The following is a 17,081-nucleotide window of genomic DNA, read 5'->3' as shown; positions in this document are numbered from 1 at the left end:
TCCACCTTGTTACCAAAGGTAATGATCACGGTCTATTTTTGAGCAATGTAGAACACTGAGTGATGAATAACAGCAACTTATAGTGTTAGATCCTTTGAACTGAAGACTGCTATACATTGTGCTGGCTGCCAACAACCCCGCAGGTCATTTCACCAGAGCACACGGACACACCCTTGTTTCCTTGGCCAAGCCGTCTGCACCAGGGATTGGGGTGATGGTGTACTACAGAGGTTCTCAGACTTTTGTACTGGTGATCCCTTTCACACAAGCCTTATACATTAAAATCACTTGTTTATATATTTAATACCATTATAAATGCTGGAGGCAAAGCGAGGTTTGGGGTGGAGGCTGACAGCTCGTGACCCCCATGTAATAACCTCACAACCCCGAGTGGTCCTGACCCCGTTTGAGAACCCCTGGTGTACTGCCTCTACACCAGTCAGCAACTCCTGTATAGAAGGGGAATCCTTAGCTGGGTTTATGGCTGCTTTGTGCGGGCCATAGCAGGTCTGAGCATCAAAACACAGAGGGAGCGTTGAGCACAGCATGTATCAGAGCCTCCTGCAAAGGCCTGGAGACCTGGAAGCCTGGTTCTCCCCAGCCTTAGAATGGGTGGGGATTTTGTTACTACTGTGGAACTGCAGTGCCCAGGCCTTGCAGCCTCAGATGCAGTAAGTGGCAGTGTCACCGATAGCTGTGTAATTATATAACCCCCTATTTACAAACGGCTACTTTTCCTCAAGGATTAATCTGTAGGGTCCAGCCGGCTCCCGCTGGCGGCCACAGCACCTCTGAGGCTGCAGCCTATGCGGACAGACCATCCTGCGTGAGTGCAGCACCTGCAGCCCAGCAGGGTCCCGGCCCCTCCAGCCCTGGGGGCTACAGCAATGGGCTGGGACCCTGCTGGCTGGGCTGCCTGCAGAGGACCCCCCCCCCTTTCGCTAGGGTGCCTGGGATCCTGTCCCCATTGGCCCCCTTGCAGCAAGGGGCTCCCCTCTCCCCCTGCAGGGGGCAGCCCTGCCTGGCCCCAGGGTGACCCAGCCTCAGGGCCATGCGCAGCCTGTCTGGGAGGTGCCACGTGATCACAGGCAGGGCCTGCCCTGCCTGTCCCAAGATGGCGGCAGCGGGAGGGCCGACGCGGTGACGTCACCAGGCACGCCGGGTGGGCTGATGCCGAGCCAGGGGAGGGCGTGAGCGTGATACGGGAGGCGGCGGCGACGGCAGCCGGCGGGGGCCAAGTCAGGTCTGCTCCGCGCTGCCAGTCCCCTCGCGGCTGCTGCTGCTGTCAGACCGGCCGCTTCCTCGCCCGCCGCCATGGCCGGCTACGAGTACGTGACCCCCGAGCAGCTGGCCGGCTTCGACAAGTACAAGGTGCCTGCGGGCGGGGGGAGCCCCGGGGGAGGGGGTGATGGGCGGGGTTCCTGTGGGGAGCCCCGGGGGCATTTCCCGAGGCAACGCGCCTGAGGCGGCGGCCCAGCCCCGCGGACGCGCCCCGCTGTCCCCCGGGGCGCCGTGACACGTGCGCGGTGGCGGGTGTCGGCGCCTTCCCGGCCCCGCCGCCTGCCCGGGGCCGGGTGCCCGCTCCATGCGCCCGGCTCCTGCCGGAGATCCGGGATGGCGGGACGGCCCCGGGCGCGGATCCCACCTGCCAGCGCTGGGGGCCGCTGGGGCGTGAGGTGCGATTCTCCATCTTCCCCGCGCCCGGGTCGGGTGCGCCGGGCCCCGCCCGCCTGCCTGCCCGGGGGGGTGGGGGGCTGCTCCTCGTGCTGCGCCCCCCCCTTCGCTCAGGGGTCGCCCTGGGGGTAGATCCCCCCCCCCGGTGAGCGCCCACTCCGGGGTGCTGCTGGTTATTGCCCGAGCCCGCCGGGCTGGCTCTGATCCGGATTCACATCCTACTGACTAAAGCCGGCCAAGTTCAATCGCGGGAGCCGTTTCCTTTGTCTCCCCCCAAGAACTCTTACCGTGTGTGATGAAGGTATAATGGAGTCCCCAGGGAAACCTGTGACCTTTACTGTGGCTGTGGCTGCTTTGCTCATTTTAAATGGGTGCGGGTTTTTTTTTTTTTAAAAAAAGCTTTTACTGCCCGACTCTCACTTTCTGTGCAGTCTTTTCTCAGGCTGAGAAAATCCTTCTCTGTCTAATCAGGCTGTTTGGCAGCAGCAGCAGCTTTTGTAACATGACTGAGTGAAGCTAGTGATGACACAGGATTGGGGTTTTCGCACTGTGTTCTGAATACAGTGGGTGTGTACACCTGGCTGTTTGTGTGGCAGTGCTGTTGTTAACTGGGTTTGTGGCTTTCCGCAGTAGGACTGTTTTGTGTTGCAATGTTGTTGTTGACTGGGCTTGTGGCTTTCCGCAGTAGGAGTGTGCTGTCAGCTTGCTGCATGGGGCCTGAGTCACGTGAGTCACCTTGATATTAATGGGAGTCGTGGGACTTAGATCTGTATTCAGCTGCAAACACCTTATGGAATCAACCATGTTAAATACATGGGTGTACGTTGCTGTTTTATCTCGCAAAACTGATGGGTATTCTTATACAGAAGCTGATCCTCTGATGTAGATAATACAGCTGAAAATGTGTGGGAGCAATGAGTAAGTGTACATCGATGAAACCTATTTAAGGAAATAATTGTAAACACGAGTAGACTTTTTGGGGGATATCCAAATTTCAGTATACAGAAGCAGACGTACCAAAACTCGTGGTCCCTTTTATAATGTTCTAGGGTACTTGACATAAGACTCATATTAATCTGTAGTACTAATAAAACTTCACTCAGATCAAAATAACTATAAAAATTGGATTCATTTTTTTATAATTGATATTCATCCCCCCCGCCTGGCCCCCGCATCAGGAGTGAAACTAGACAGGTTAACTTCACCTTCTACTTAGTTTTGCTGTCTGGTTCTCGGGTACTAGCATGGTATTGTATCCCATTTAGGTTTTTTATATAGCACTTATCACCTTGGTCTCTGAGCACCTTCAAGAGTTAAACCTCATGATTAATACCAGTCAAGTGGGGTTCCTCTGTGCCTCACCTAAGGGGAATGATTGTGTATGGGTGCCTTTCCAAACCCATGACACGTCAGGCTAATAGAAAACTAAGGGGGAGGAACTGTGCTTTGTGCATGGGCTGGAAATGGGTAAGAGAGCGAGTGCCACAGTCTTGGGCCATCCCTCGCGAGAGCTGGGTCTCCTGAGCAAACCAGCAGCAGAATTGCTCTATGTATTGTAGGGACTTGTATGGCTTCCATTATCATAGCAATTGCTTATTTATTCTCACCACACCCCTTGGAGGTAGGAGTGTTCTTATCCCCATTTTACAGATTAGGAACTGGGATAGACAGGTTTAAATCATTAGATTTTTTTTATTATTAAATCAAGTCACGTTCAGGCTTTGAAAATTTGTGTTAATGCGACTTTATAGTAAAATTTATTTGTTAAATTTTACATGCCGTTTAAAAATGCCACAGTAATAGGGTATCTTACTTGAATCTTCCAAAGCCGATATAGGCAAAACCCACAAGATTGAAAATTTAGCCCATGATCCTGCAAACACTTATTTAAGTAGATATGTAACATGACTCACATGAATAGTCTCTGACTTCCATGGGACTGTGCTCATGCATAAGTGTTTGCAGCTTCAGGGGCTAAAATTGTATCTTTATCTTAATTCCTCAGGGCCCCCATTTCTATAGATTATGTTCCACAACCTTTACATGTATTTCTCTTTATAATGCTCCTCTGAGGGAGGGAAGTGCAATTTCCCCATCTGTAAAATGGAGATAATGATTCACTTCCCCAAGTTTGGAAGTTGGTGGCTGAAAACCACCTGGAAAACTGCATAGAACAGTGGCACCTTATAGACTAACAAACATATTGGAGCATGAGCTTTCGTGAGTGAATACCCACTTCGTTGGATGCATCCGCCGAAGTGGGTATTTACCCACGAAAGCTCATGCTCCAATACGTTTGTTAGTCTATAAGGTGCCACAGGACTCTGCCGCTTTTAGAGATCCAGACTAACACGGCTACCCCTCTGATACCTGCATAGAACAGGTGGCTGCCTTTTTTTGCTGTTCTCTCCCAACCCTCCTGGCCAATGCTGTCTTGGGCAGATATGGTGCCTGCCTCAGTGATGTGGATAATGGGACCTCAGTCTTGATTGAGCCTTTGGACACTCCAGCAACTCTAATCACAGTAAAGTTGAGTGGAGGTGGCAGGAGAAATGTGGCCTATTTTTATCATCTTTCTAACTTCTGATTCTGCATGTGTATCTCAGCATCCTATACTCTGACACGTGTTGGTGTGCAAATTATTTCTGCTACTGGAAGGATAGAGGTCTGGAATCCAAAGTAAAGGTGTCTTGTTCAAAGTCATGATAATTTTGCTGCATATAAAATTCTACAAAATGTAGCCCTGTATTATTAAAGATGGCAAAGAAACCTGAAAGATCTGAAGGATATAACATGGGGTCTGCTCAAGCACACCCATTTATGGCCTCCAGCATCCAAAGCACTATCTTGAAGGATCTATTCTGCTGTTTAAAACTTTCTGCCACTGAAAGGAGAATAGTTGTGTAGGTACGATTCTCCAGTGGTACGCCAGCTTGCCAGCAAACAGTTTAACAGTAAGTATTGTTGTACAATTTAACAATAAGCGTACTTGGTGCTTCACAGTGATTGTAGACCAGAGTTCTGCCATGAGATACTTGGTTCTCTCCAGTATTTTAGGGAAGTGTATGATGGGTGCAGGCTAAGAAGTGGTCTCAATGTGTACTCCAAATTGGGTGGCTAGGTGAGAAAACACAAACAAATGACTACTTCAAAAGTCTTGGTGTTGGGGAGGCTTGAAGGAAATCCAGCCCTTCTTGAAATAACATATTCACTACTTAGTTACAGTAATGCCTACCTCTTATATAATGCATGTTTTTCATCCATAGGCCTCAAAGCACTTTACAAAGGCAGTTAGTATAATTGTTCCCATTATACAGATAGGGAAATTGCACAAGTCAATTCCTTCCCTGTGCTTCAAGGGCTCCCAGCAAAGAAGTGGCAGAGCTGGAAATTGAACCTGGGTTGTCTGAGTCCCAGTCCAGTGTCTGTCCAGTAGAAGAAAAGAGACCCAAGCCATCTTCTTGTCAGCAAAGAAGGAAGTGAGAAATATTGTAACTTTTTACTTGTGGGAGCTACTTGGATATTGCAGTGATGGGAGCCATATAAGTACCTAGGCAGGGAATGCCGGTAGCTGGCAGGGTGAAAAATAAAAGCATCCTGAGGAGTTCACTCCTGTGATTTGGAGGTGTAATTTTTAATAAGCCAGAAGCAACAGTTGGTTCTTAAAAGTAAGGAGTGGCTTTTTATATTATAACAACTATTGGGTCATAAAATATTTCCATCTTTAGCTTGCTTTTCTCTTGGATTATCAATGACAAGTAGTTTTCTATTCATTTTCCTTTCACAGTCACCTCTTTCCTTATTCTTGAGACAAACCATCCTAAGATTCAAAGTCCCACTATTAGTTATGTGAAAGCCTCAGTCTGTTGTCTTTTAATACAGGTACCTTGGTTTTAATTGCTTTGTAAAGATGCAAGGTCCTCCTGGATGCTAGTCTCTGTAACTCCAAGCCTCTAGCTTGCAGATTCCTGATGTGTGATCTTCTGCTCAGGCACTAGATGAATGCTAACGGAAATAAGCAGGAAGTTCTGAATGTACAGATGCTGCAGGCAGAATTAGATATTATGCATCAGGAAGTGCTGATTTTTCTGATCTCTCCCAGTTGCCATATGGAGACTTCAATACTATCCTCTGTTATAAACAGGAAGGTAATACTGAGATCTGGGCAAGGAGACATTAGTCTATCTTAAGCATTTCTAATTTATTATGATGTTATCTGGGTGTTACATACAGTAACAATGAATTTGCCCATGAGGGAGCTTATTCTTCTTCATTCCTTGCTGCAGCTGGTGTTACTTGCTTCTCATTCCTCCCCTCCCCCATGAGAAATGATAGCTGTTCTTTAAACCTTATTACTGGGGAAGGATGGAGAAAAAGGGGTGGGGGTGGGGGGGGAAATCTTGCTTCATGCTTTGAAAATAAACGAGCCTGGTCTCATTCTGGTCTGGTTAGGAGATGCAGTCAAAGGATCTCTGCAGAGCTTCACTCTGAGCAGATTCATCTGCAGCAGTATTCCTGTCAAGCACAATTGTCTTGTGGTATGAAACTGTGAGGTGGCTCATCAGAAGAGAGGCTTTAGTCCAACAAAATCTTTACAGATTAGACACAGGGTCTTGATTGAAAGCATGGCATGGTTATAATTTCCTTCTACGACCTAATTAAAAACATTGGCCTGATCAAAACCGCCCAGTGCAGAGAGAGCCATATCTTAGGCTGCGCCCTTTTGCTTAATTGATCTTGTATGTGAATCTGCTATAGGTAGCTGTGGAACATCTGCTATAGGTAGCTGTGGAACATCTGGTACTATTGAGTAAATTGACTTGTGCTGAATGTTCTGGCTACAGCATCTCTGCTGTGAGACAGTGCTCCAGGTACTAGACGTCCAAATGTTCTGTTGATTTTTAATATCATGTTCATGGGTGACAGCAGCAAAAATGATGTGGCCGAAGGCCAGATATGAAAAGGTTATGGGTGGATGTGGCAAACAAACTGCTCCTAGAGGCCTGTTACTATATTGGACAAATCAAATGGTGTTTGCAACCCTCTTTGTCATTATTATGCTTCATGCTTTCTAGGTTCTTCTGGTCTGCAGAGTGCTTTTTAGATATTTTCTGGCTTTCTTCCCACCCAACCTTGGGCTGCTGATTCCTTAGCATTGGCTTCAGAATGTGCTTTATTCAAGTCCTGAGCACTCCAGAATTCTCTAGGAGTCTGTAGACTAAACGTAATCTGTTCTCCATCATGTAGAATGCTGCTGTGTCATGAATGAATTGAAAGTGTCTGTGACACACTCTCAGCAGCTGTTTCTGAAATTATAAGCTCCTCAGAAAATTAGGATTTCTTTTCAGAATACTGATAGAGCTTAGTGTGCATTACTGATTTACTGCAGGGTCTCATTTTTAAAAATTACCCCCCAAAAGTTAAAAATGACTTCTTTATTTCTCCAACTCAGAGGGCTTTTCAGTTGGTGCTAACAACTTGCATATCAGATTTGAAGCTAATGTAGTTGAATGGCCAGTTCCTACCACTCCCACAAAAACAGTCTGCATTCTTTTTCATTCTTCCTCTAGATGAAGCAGTGGGTATGTGGAGAAGGAGAAGCTTTGAATGGCATGTACTGCCCCAAAGAATGAGTTTAGTTAATCTCTGGAAAAATGATGTATTCATTTTTAAATAATGCAGTGGGTTTTTTTTAAAGCAGAGTGGGGCATATCATCATGTTAACTAACAGGATGCTGTAACAAATACGGCCAGACCTTTATAGCATTACTAATTATCATTCCTGTTATGATGATTGTAGGATAGAGTGACTAGTATCTGCCAAAGCACGTTATTTTTCTTATGTCTTTGTTAAAGGTCTAAAACTGTTTCCTAATAGATCTGCTGTAATATGTACTACAGTATTGTCTGATAGAGCATGGTAGCTTTCTGAAAACTTGCCTGGGATAGCAGGTTGCTCTCTGCTGTTTTTGAAATACATGTCCAATGTTGTCAATGTGGCCTTGTAGAACAGCAGGCCAAATGACTGCCCTGTTACAGATATGCTATACCTCTGGGGCAGGAAAAGAGTTGATGGCTACTTTCTAATCTAAGCAGTGAATTGAGGTTAGGAGCTTTGGTTTACTCTCCAGAAAAATGTCCAGAACACATTCGGCAGAGGCATAAGCAACTAGCCTACTTGTTCAGTCCAGGCCTCTAACCTACGTGTGCCTTTAAGGGACAGCTGAGATCTTGCCAACAGCTTGCTGGTAGCGTATACCATTAAAGGCAAGCATCTGGGTCTTGTGCATTGTGTTCTAAGCTATTCAAGTCTGAGCTGTCTCCAGCATGCCTAAGAAGAAGGTCGCTTGGTGGCTTCTCATTGAATGTTGCTACCAAACTGCATGTCTCCATTCATCTCTCTAAAAGGACATCAGGAGGCTTAGGCCTCTGTCTCTACTTGATTAACGTTAGCTCTTGATAAGGCACTTTATACTCTAGTGGATCCTTGATTGCTTTCTAGAAGAACTGTCAAACCTTTTCCTCCAACTTGTGTATGAGAAAGTGACTCTTGCATTTCAAGATATTTTAGCTGTGGTTGGAGCTTTGCAGTATTTACTGTCATAGCAACAGAACGTCAGCGTAATTACAAAGCCCCCAGCCCCCATTGGCCTGGAGCAGCGATCTGCTGTCAGTGGGAGCCGCAATCGGCCAGACCTGTGGATGGGGCAGGTAAACACACCGGCCTGGCCCGCCAGGGGCTTTCCCTACACAAGTGGCAACCCCTGTTTGAGAAACCTTGGTCTATCTTTAGTAATGTTCAGGGGCTGAAGACTGCAGCCTTCTCTGTCCTGTGACATTCTTCTTGGGCGGCTAACTACTCTGTTCCTTATTTTTCATTTGTTTCACCAGATAATTTTTGCTCCCTCCATCCGCTCAGAGCCTCCTCATAAATTTGAGTCCTGATTTTGGGTGACCTGAATTGAATGTGAAAAATCCTCTACTACTGAGTGGGTAGCTTTCCCTTGCTAGAGTTGGTAGCTAAGCCACCAATTTCTGCAGAATATAAACTTTCATCTAATTAAATTATAACTAGCCCTAATGGCTGTGAAGTTAACCTCTGGAATAATTACTCTGTTGTAGTTCTACTGGCATACCTCCCAGTGTAGACGTTCTTATTCCAGAATTAGTGCTTCTTTCTGGTTTAGTTTAAGTTGCTAAGACTGTTCACGCAGGGATTTATGTTGGTGTACCTCGTGCTCCGCTAATACAAATAACGATAACATGTTATAAATGATATGTTAGGCTGGTATAAGTGAACAGATAACCTTTTCTGTTTAGACAAGCCCTGAGTACGAAGAGAGTTGGTTCTGCCAAGTAGAGGCACTGGAGCCACAAGCAGCAGCCGTGTGAAATCAGGACGTCTGATCAGTTTTTCTGCTGCTATTTAGAAACCTGTGGGCAACTATGATGCTGTCAAGAATTGTCCATTTCACACTAGTGCTGCTGCGTGGAGCTACAGAATTTGGCACAGCAGTTACTCACAGGGTACTGGGGGAGAGGAGTGGAAACTACCCCCACCCCCAAATGTGTGCAGCAGCTGTTCAGACACCTGATATCTGGAGGTAGAGTCCAGGCCAAAATCCAAATGCCGTCCCCAGTAGGTGTTTGCCGAGTAGCCCAGCTTTCACCCCACCCCAAAGTCTTGTCCTAAGACCTCCCTGCTGGAGCCCCCACCTTCTTCATTTTACATTTCTGCCTCTGGGCTAGTAGGTTGAGTCCTCTGGCTGTTAGGTGTCTGGTCAATCTTCAAGCCCCGTGCATCTTGCGGAGGGTCTCTGCCTTGCTCTGGAAGGGTGAAGGGCTAGCATGAGTTGTGTGCTTGTGTCATGAGCACTTCCTCTAGCTTACATGCAAAGGGCACAGAACAGGGCTGGCTTTGCTTGGTCCCTTGCTTTCAGAGCAGGGATTTAGATTCTTGTTGATTTGGTGGCTTTGGGAGCGTCTAATGAAGAGATTAGGTGACATTCAGCATTTAAACAGGGGTGAGAGAGTATCCACGTTCAGAGTCCTGGTAGAAGACACCCTCTTGTCACAGAGGAGCCCTCCTAGCATGGGGTGACTCGCATTAGACTTTGCATTGTGGTCTCCTGCTCACCAGATCAAGAGCTAGCTATAGCACTCTTACTTCCTGGGGGGAGGGGAGCGTTACCTTGTGTGTTCAACAGCCACAACTTCCAGCTACTTAAGAACTGATGGATTCGGAAGGGAGCTCATTCGCTTCTCCTCCAGGAGGAGATGGGATTTAAGGTGGCCCTCAGAGTAATGAAGGTATACAATCTTCACTGCAGTTAATGCAGTGCATTGCTTCCTGGTTTGGCTTGGCTCAGGTGTAAGCAGCTGTAGTCAAGTGTGTCCACTCTACTGCATCCACACTAGGACTTCTGGGGGTATATCCCATGGTTCTTAGCGCTGCAGTAAGCTGAGCTGCTCTGACTCCTTCTCAGTGAATTGTGGGAGAACTTGACTGTCCTTTTGAGCACCCAGGGAGCGGGGGAGGTGGAATAATGGGATGGCATCAGCAGGACTTACCAACCCTAGTGTAAGCAACGCTTGGGCTTCAGCCTAGATCCCAGAATGTGCTGGCTAGGCAGCCCCACCGTGCTCAGGTGAGAAGTCTGTGTGTGTGGATGGGCGCTGGGTAGGGGCAACACCCAGGAAGGCGCCAGAGTTAACTTTACAGCAAAGATATCGCCCTAAAGGGATGCTGCAAAAGTGATTGCCATGCTTACAATTGAAATAATATTCTTCCGCTATTTTATCCAAGGCTAGCAGCTCATGAAGAGTGAGTCTCCTCCTGTACGCTCCGTCTGCTGCATAGTTGTTAGCACATGAGATGCTCTGGTCACATGAAGTGTCCTTCCTCTCTCAAGGCATGTAAGTCAGGAAATTACTGTAAGGAATTGGCGATGTCCGCTTCACATGGAGGTCCCCAAAGGGATGCATTGTAATCAGGGAAATGACCTGTGTTCTGTTGGCAGGTAGGAGAAATTAGCACTCTGAGTCTTTCTGATGGGATTAAAACTACGACAACAGTCCAGTGACTGTTTTGCGTCTCTGCTACAATAAATCCTATTATAAATGTTCTCTGCTGACTAACACTTGGTGTTTGGCTTGCTGGGACTGTTTGAAAAAGTACTTCAGCTCATTATGGAAACAATACTTTGATTTCCATAATGAGCTGAAGTACTTTTTCAAAGTCCCTGGCTCAGAAAATGTTTACACAATTAGGGCTTGCACAGTTGACTTAGCTCAGTGTACCACTGTACTGTTTTGCTTTTCACGAGTCTAAAGACTTTCCTTTGTGTAGGACACCTGTAAAGAATGCTGTTTAACTCTTATTTGCCCACACCTCTGCTAATGGAGAATGACTAAGGGCTTGTCTACACTGGCAATTTACAGCGCTGCAACTTTCTTGCTCAGGGATGTGAAAAAACACCCCCCCGGAGTGCAGGAAGTTTCAGCGCTGTAAAGCCCAGTGTAGACAGTGTACTAGCACTGGGAGCTACGCCCCTCGTGGAGGTGGGTTTTTTAGAGCACTGGGAGAGCTCTCTCTCTCTCAGCACTGCACCGCAATCACACAAACCACGTTAAAGCGCTGCTGCGGCCATTGTAGGCTAGCCCTTAGAGTGAGCGGTAGCAGGGCTGAGAGAGGCGTGAACACAAACAGTACAGCCCCAGCCTTGTCTGTACAAACAGCAATTTACAATACAATGTACTCCTTTCTGTCTGCGTCAAATAAAGGCATTGCTTGAATTTCAAGAGAATTTTCCTGCAGTTCCTGGCTCCTGCTGAAATCTTTCCTTGTTTTTGCTTTGGTAGATTTGTTTAAAAGAAGGTTCTGACTATTTCGTCTTTGCATAATGTAATGAGTTTCTCTGCTCTTGTGTGGAATTCTCAAGTGTTTTCCTGGTTTTAAAAAAGAGTAATTGACTCTGTGCAGAGGATGTACTCAGTACTGTGCTAGATACAGTGCTGTCCCTGCCCATAAGAGCTAATTATGGCCTGCTCTACACTACAGGGGAAATTCGATCTAAGCTACGCAATTTGAGTTATGTGAATAGCGTACCTCAAATCGACGTAGCTTAGATCTACTTACCATGGGGTCCACACTACGAAACGTCGACGGGAGACGCTGTCCCATCGACTCCCCCTACTCTTCTTGATCCGGTGGAGTGCAGGATTCGACTGGAGAGTGATCTGCGATCAATTTAGTGGGTCTTCACTAGACCCGCTAAATCGACTGCTGATGCATTGATCGCTGTTCGTGATCTCTACGCTTACCGGGGGAAGCCCTAACGGTTCAGAATGTACTGGGGGACTCAGAGGAAGGTCGTGACTTACGGCATCTCGTCTTCTGCCTCTGTCTCTCTCTCCTTCAGCATTTAAAAATTCTACCCCTGCTAATTGGAGTTGCAGCTAACAAGGGATGTGAAGGGTAACAAGAAGGGTTTCTAGAAATATGTTAGCAACAAGAAAAAGGTCAGGGAAAGTGTGGAACCCTTACTGAATGGGGGAGGCAACCTAGTGACCATTGTTGTGGAAAAAGCCAATGTACTCAATGCTTTTCTTGCCTCAGTCTTCACAAACAAGGTCAGCTCCCAGACTACTGCACTGGGCAAGAGATGAGCAGCCCTCAGTGGTGAAAGAACAGATTAAGGACTATTTAGAAAAGCTGGACATACAGAAGTGCATAGGGCCGAATGCACTGCATCCGAGGGTGCTGAGGGAGTTGGCTGATGTGATTGCAGAGCCATTGGCCATTATCTCTGAAAACTCGTGGCGATCGGGAAGGTCCTGGATGATTGGAAAAAGGGAAATATAGTGCCTATCTTTAAAAAATGGAAGAAGGAGAATCTGGGGGAACTACAGACCAGTTAGCCTCACCTCAGTCCCTGGAAAAATCATGGAGCAGGTTCTCAAGGAATCCATTTTGAAGCACTTGGAGAGGAAGGTGATCAGGAACAGTCAACATGGATTCACCAAGGGCAAGTCATGTGTGACCAACCTGATTGCCTTTATGATGAGATAACTGGCTCTGTGGATATGGGCAAAGCAGTGGACATGATATATCTTGATTTTAGCAAAGCTTTTGATATGGTCTCCGACAGTATTCTTGCCAGCAAGTTTTTTTTTTTATTATTATTATTTTTGTTGGAGATAGGTATATCTCCTAGAACTGGAAGGGACCCTGAAAGGTCATTGAGTCCAGCCCCCTGCCTTCACTATCAGGACTAAGTACTGATTTTTTGCCCCTGATCCCTAAGTGGCCCCCTCAAGGATTGAACTCTCAACCCTGGGTTTAGCAGGCTATTGCTCCCCCCTAGTTAAAGTAGTATGGGCTGGATTAATGGACTATAAGGTGGATAGAAAGCTTGTTATATCGTTGGGCTCGACGGGTAGTGATCAATGGTCCATAATTCTGCAGCATCATCTATACAGATATTTGCATTAAATATATATTGAGGTGAGAACAGCGATCCATCAAAACATACCTCTACCTAATATGAGTTACTGAGACCATCTTTTTTTTTTTTTTTTAATTCCCCTACATCCCCTGCTGAGGTCTGATTATACCCCTGCCTGACAGTCTAAGTGATGAACATGACTGTAAGCATCTTGGGGCCGGGACCAGTCATATGCACTTTCTGTAATGTGTCCAGCACACATGATGCTTAGGGGTTGTGGGGTGTTTGTTTTATTTTTATTTTGTGTGTGTAAACTATTTCAAAGCACAGTGAAGCTCTGAGTAACGGAGGGTCTAGTTTTTTTCCTGCATTCCCTCTTCTCCTCTAGCCTGGAACTGTGGAGCAGAACTTCTTCACAAGCACCTGGAATCTGGGTATATTTGAAGAGCTTTCTCTTGCTGTCTCATCAGCTAGGAAAGGGGAGCGTCACCAAACACTAAATTAGAGTTTGATAGAGGGAGGATCCCTCTTCACATATTTATAGAAGGTAGGGCTGATATCCCAAGCTGAAGCTGTGAGCTGGAGGCTCCAGCTCTGACTGACACCTGAGAGGAATGAGTGGGGCAAAGATCTGGTTTCTCAAATGAGGAACTTGTGCACTCTGTTCTGCATCATTGATTCTATTCATGGGAACTATGGACACACCTGAGCTTGAGGACACAAGCTGCAGGTGTCTGTTAACTCCTAATGGCTGCCTTTTTTTCAGCGTTGACAAAAGGGGGACCTTGCCTTCTGTTCTAGAGAGTTTTTTAATGCCTTGTGTGCATGTATGCAGTGTTGATGTAGCCATGTCAGTCCCAGGATGTTAAAGAAACAAGGTGGGTGAGGTAATACCTTTTATTGGATCAGCTTCAGTTGGTGAGAGAGACAAACTTTCGAGATACATAGAGCTCTCCTTTAGGTCTGGGAAACTTAGGGCTAGCCTACACTAGAATTGTTCTATGCCGTGCGGCGGTAGCTGTGTTGGTGGGAGAGCTTCTCCGGCTGACATAGCGCTTTCCACACCGGCACTTAGGTTGGTGTAACTTATGTTGCTAGGGGTGGGGTAGTTATTTCACACCCCTGAGGGCTTGGCTACACTGGCACTTTACAGCGCTGCAACTTTCTCGCTCGGGGTGTGAAAAAACACACCCCTGAGCGCAGCAAGTTACAGTGCTGCAAAGCGCCAGTGTAAACACTGCGCTCCCAGCGCTGTAAGCTAATCCCCACGGGGAGGTGGAGTACGTGCAGCGCTGGGAGAGCTCTCTCCCAGCGCTGCGGGCGCTGCGACCACACTTGCACTTCAAAGCACTGCCGCGGGAGCGCTCCCGCGGCAGCGCTGTGCAGCTCTAAGTGTAGCCATACCCTGAGTGACTTAAGTTATACTGAAGTAAGTGCTAGTGTGTAGGAGCCCTTACTCCAGTGGTCACAGCTAAATACAAGGTGGAGCAGATTGTTTAGCATAAGTACATTTCAAGGGACCATTCAAGGTGGAGTGGCCCATTACCACCCTTCCAGTCATAGAGAAGAAAGGAATGTGGAGCAGCTGAGGGGGGTTTCACTCCCATAGTTGCTATTGGGGCATTTAGTGCACTGGCTGAGATACAGCATGTCTATGATAGGCATGTGTAGGACCCATGGATCTTGAAAGGAATGTTGTGGACAGTGTTGATCATTGTAGCAGTGACGGGATGTCTGCAGGTTTTGTATCTGTTGCTCTGGCAGGGCCTGGCGCTGCTTTGCATTTGTGTGCCCTGGTCTCTGGGGAGCTTGCTTCTGATGATGAGCTTGGAGAGGTTGGGGGTGGTTTGAAGGCCAGAAGAGGGGTTTCAGGAAAGACGTCTTTCAGGATGGGGTCCCCATCAAGTGTGCGTTGTAATTGTTTGATACCCCGTATGGGTTCCAGTGTGGGGTGATAGGTGACAACTAGGGGTGCGCGGTTGGAGGGGTTTTATTTCTGCTTTGAAGCAGATTCTCTCTGGGTAGTTGGGTTACTTGTTACATGATGCAATCTACTTCTCCGGTGGAGTGTCCTTGTTTGGTGAAAGCAGTTGAGTGTGTGTTAAGGTGTGTATCCAGGACTTTCTCCTCAGAGCATATGCTATAGCCAGGAACTCCAGATACCACAGAACAGATTTCTTGGTGTGTTTGGGATGGTTACTGGATCTATGAAGGTAGGGGTGATGATCCATGGGTTTGTTTATGGTTGTCTGTAGGGTTCTGTTGTTGAAGCTGATCGTGGGGTCCAGGAAGTTGATGCAGGTGTGGGAGTGTTCCAGAGAGAGTTTGATGAATGGGTGGTGGTGGTTGAAGTAGTGGTGGAAATCTGTGAGGGAGTTTGTCGTCTGTCCAGAGGATGAAAATATTGTTGATAGATCTCAGGTATTTCACTGGTTTTGTGGTGCATTTATCCAGAAATTCTTCTTCAAGGTGGCCCATGTTGCAGGCATTTAAACACCATTCAGTAGGTACTTTCTTTAAAATAGATTGGGGGGAGAGGGGGGGTAGAGAAGGAAGGTGGTTTGACTAGTGAGGGCTGCCCAGCTCAGCAGGGCTAAGCTGTCACTGACGGACATGCTGGAGACACTATTACTTTCCAGTCTGTTGCCTTTCTTCCCTTCTCCCCCACCAAAATAACCTCCCGGCACGCAGTGCTCGCTGGTGTGAGATCACACTCACAAGGGACTATCGGTGCTGTGTTACCAGTTCTGCTTCAACATGAGTAAGTTCTTCCCTGGTGAACCTCAGATGCAGATCATATTAAGTGGTAAACTTACTGTGACGGGTTGGATCACAGAAACCCCCTTGGGAGCTGCCACCCGATGTGCCAAGACTACGTTTAGGCCTGGTCTACACTGGTGGTGGTGGGGGGGGGGTTCCGATCTAAGGTACGCAACTTCAGCTACGTGAATAGCGTAGCTGAAGTCGAAGTACCTTAGCTCGAATTACTTACCCGTCCTCACGGCGCGGGATCGACGTCCGCGGCTCCCCTGTCGACTCTGCTACCACCACTCGCTCCGGTGGAGTTCCGGAGTCGACGGGAACGCGTTCGGGGTTCGATATATTGCGTCTAGATGAGACGCGATATATCGAACTCCGAGAAATCGATTGATACCCGCCAATCCGGCGGGTAGTGAAGACGTACCCCTAGTCTTGTTTTCCCTGCCAGCTCAGGACTCCAGCACCCTGTTTTGCCAAGCCAGACACTCCCGTCTGCTCCAACACAGACCCAGGGTCTGAATTACTTGCCCCAAAGCTGCAGGTTTACCTGAAAGCAGCTCACAGAAGTGTGCTTGTCTTTAGCACCCAGATGCCCAACTCCCAATGGGGTCTAAACCCAAATAAACCCGTTTTACCCTGGCGCTTTGCAGCGCCGCAATTTGCAGCGCTGGAGAGGGTGTGTTTTCACACCCTGCTGCAGCGCTGCAAATTTGTAAGTGTAGCCAAGCCCCCACATGCTACCTTGAATGTCCTCAGGTAGACTTCTTATGTGGATTGGAGTCTTCCAAGCTCTTTTGTCTGTTAAATGCTTCTTGGCTGCGTACATTCCTTTCCAAAGAAGTGACCAAATGTTCTAACTAAGGCTACTTAGAAATCAAGCAATTATACAGCCAATGATCATAACTCTGAACACACAAATGGTGCCTGCATGCAACTAGTAGATAATAACCTTTACATAGATATGTTACATGGCATATGTAGCAAAACTCTATTCCAGTTATATCATATATACATTTATAAGCACCCCCCATAAAGCCTTATGGGATACACTGTCAAACTTACTTTTTGATGGCACAAAAAGTGCCCAGACAAAGGGGAAACAAGGCCAAGTTAATAAGTACCAGCATTAAAAGCACAAGTACTAAGTTGCTTCCAACTCATCACTTCCATGTGTACATAGAGCAAATGGGGCTTGTTTGC

The 17,081-nt window shown here is 47.2% G+C and overlaps 1 protein-coding gene across 1 annotated transcript in view; it reads left to right on the top strand.

The window, feature by feature from the left end:
- The first annotated feature begins 1,259 nt into the window (after positions 1-1,259).
- The window catches only part of SELENOI (selenoprotein I), a 63,173-nt gene continuing 47,351 nt past the window's right edge, over positions 1,260-17,081 (top strand). Inside the window, exon 1 of the mRNA XM_039531123.1 lies at positions 1,260-1,371. Within this exon, the coding sequence (XP_039387057.1) occupies positions 1,315-1,371 (57 nt within the window). The 5' untranslated portion in view covers positions 1,260-1,314. The remainder of the gene's footprint in view (positions 1,372-17,081) is intronic.

This window comes from Mauremys reevesii, linkage group 3, assembly GCF_016161935.1.
Source record: "Mauremys reevesii isolate NIE-2019 linkage group 3, ASM1616193v1, whole genome shotgun sequence".
NCBI classification, from domain to species: domain Eukaryota; kingdom Metazoa; phylum Chordata; order Testudines; family Geoemydidae; genus Mauremys; species Mauremys reevesii.
The sequence above is the reverse complement of the archived record's forward strand: the minus strand, read 5'-3'. Positions and strand labels throughout refer to the sequence as shown.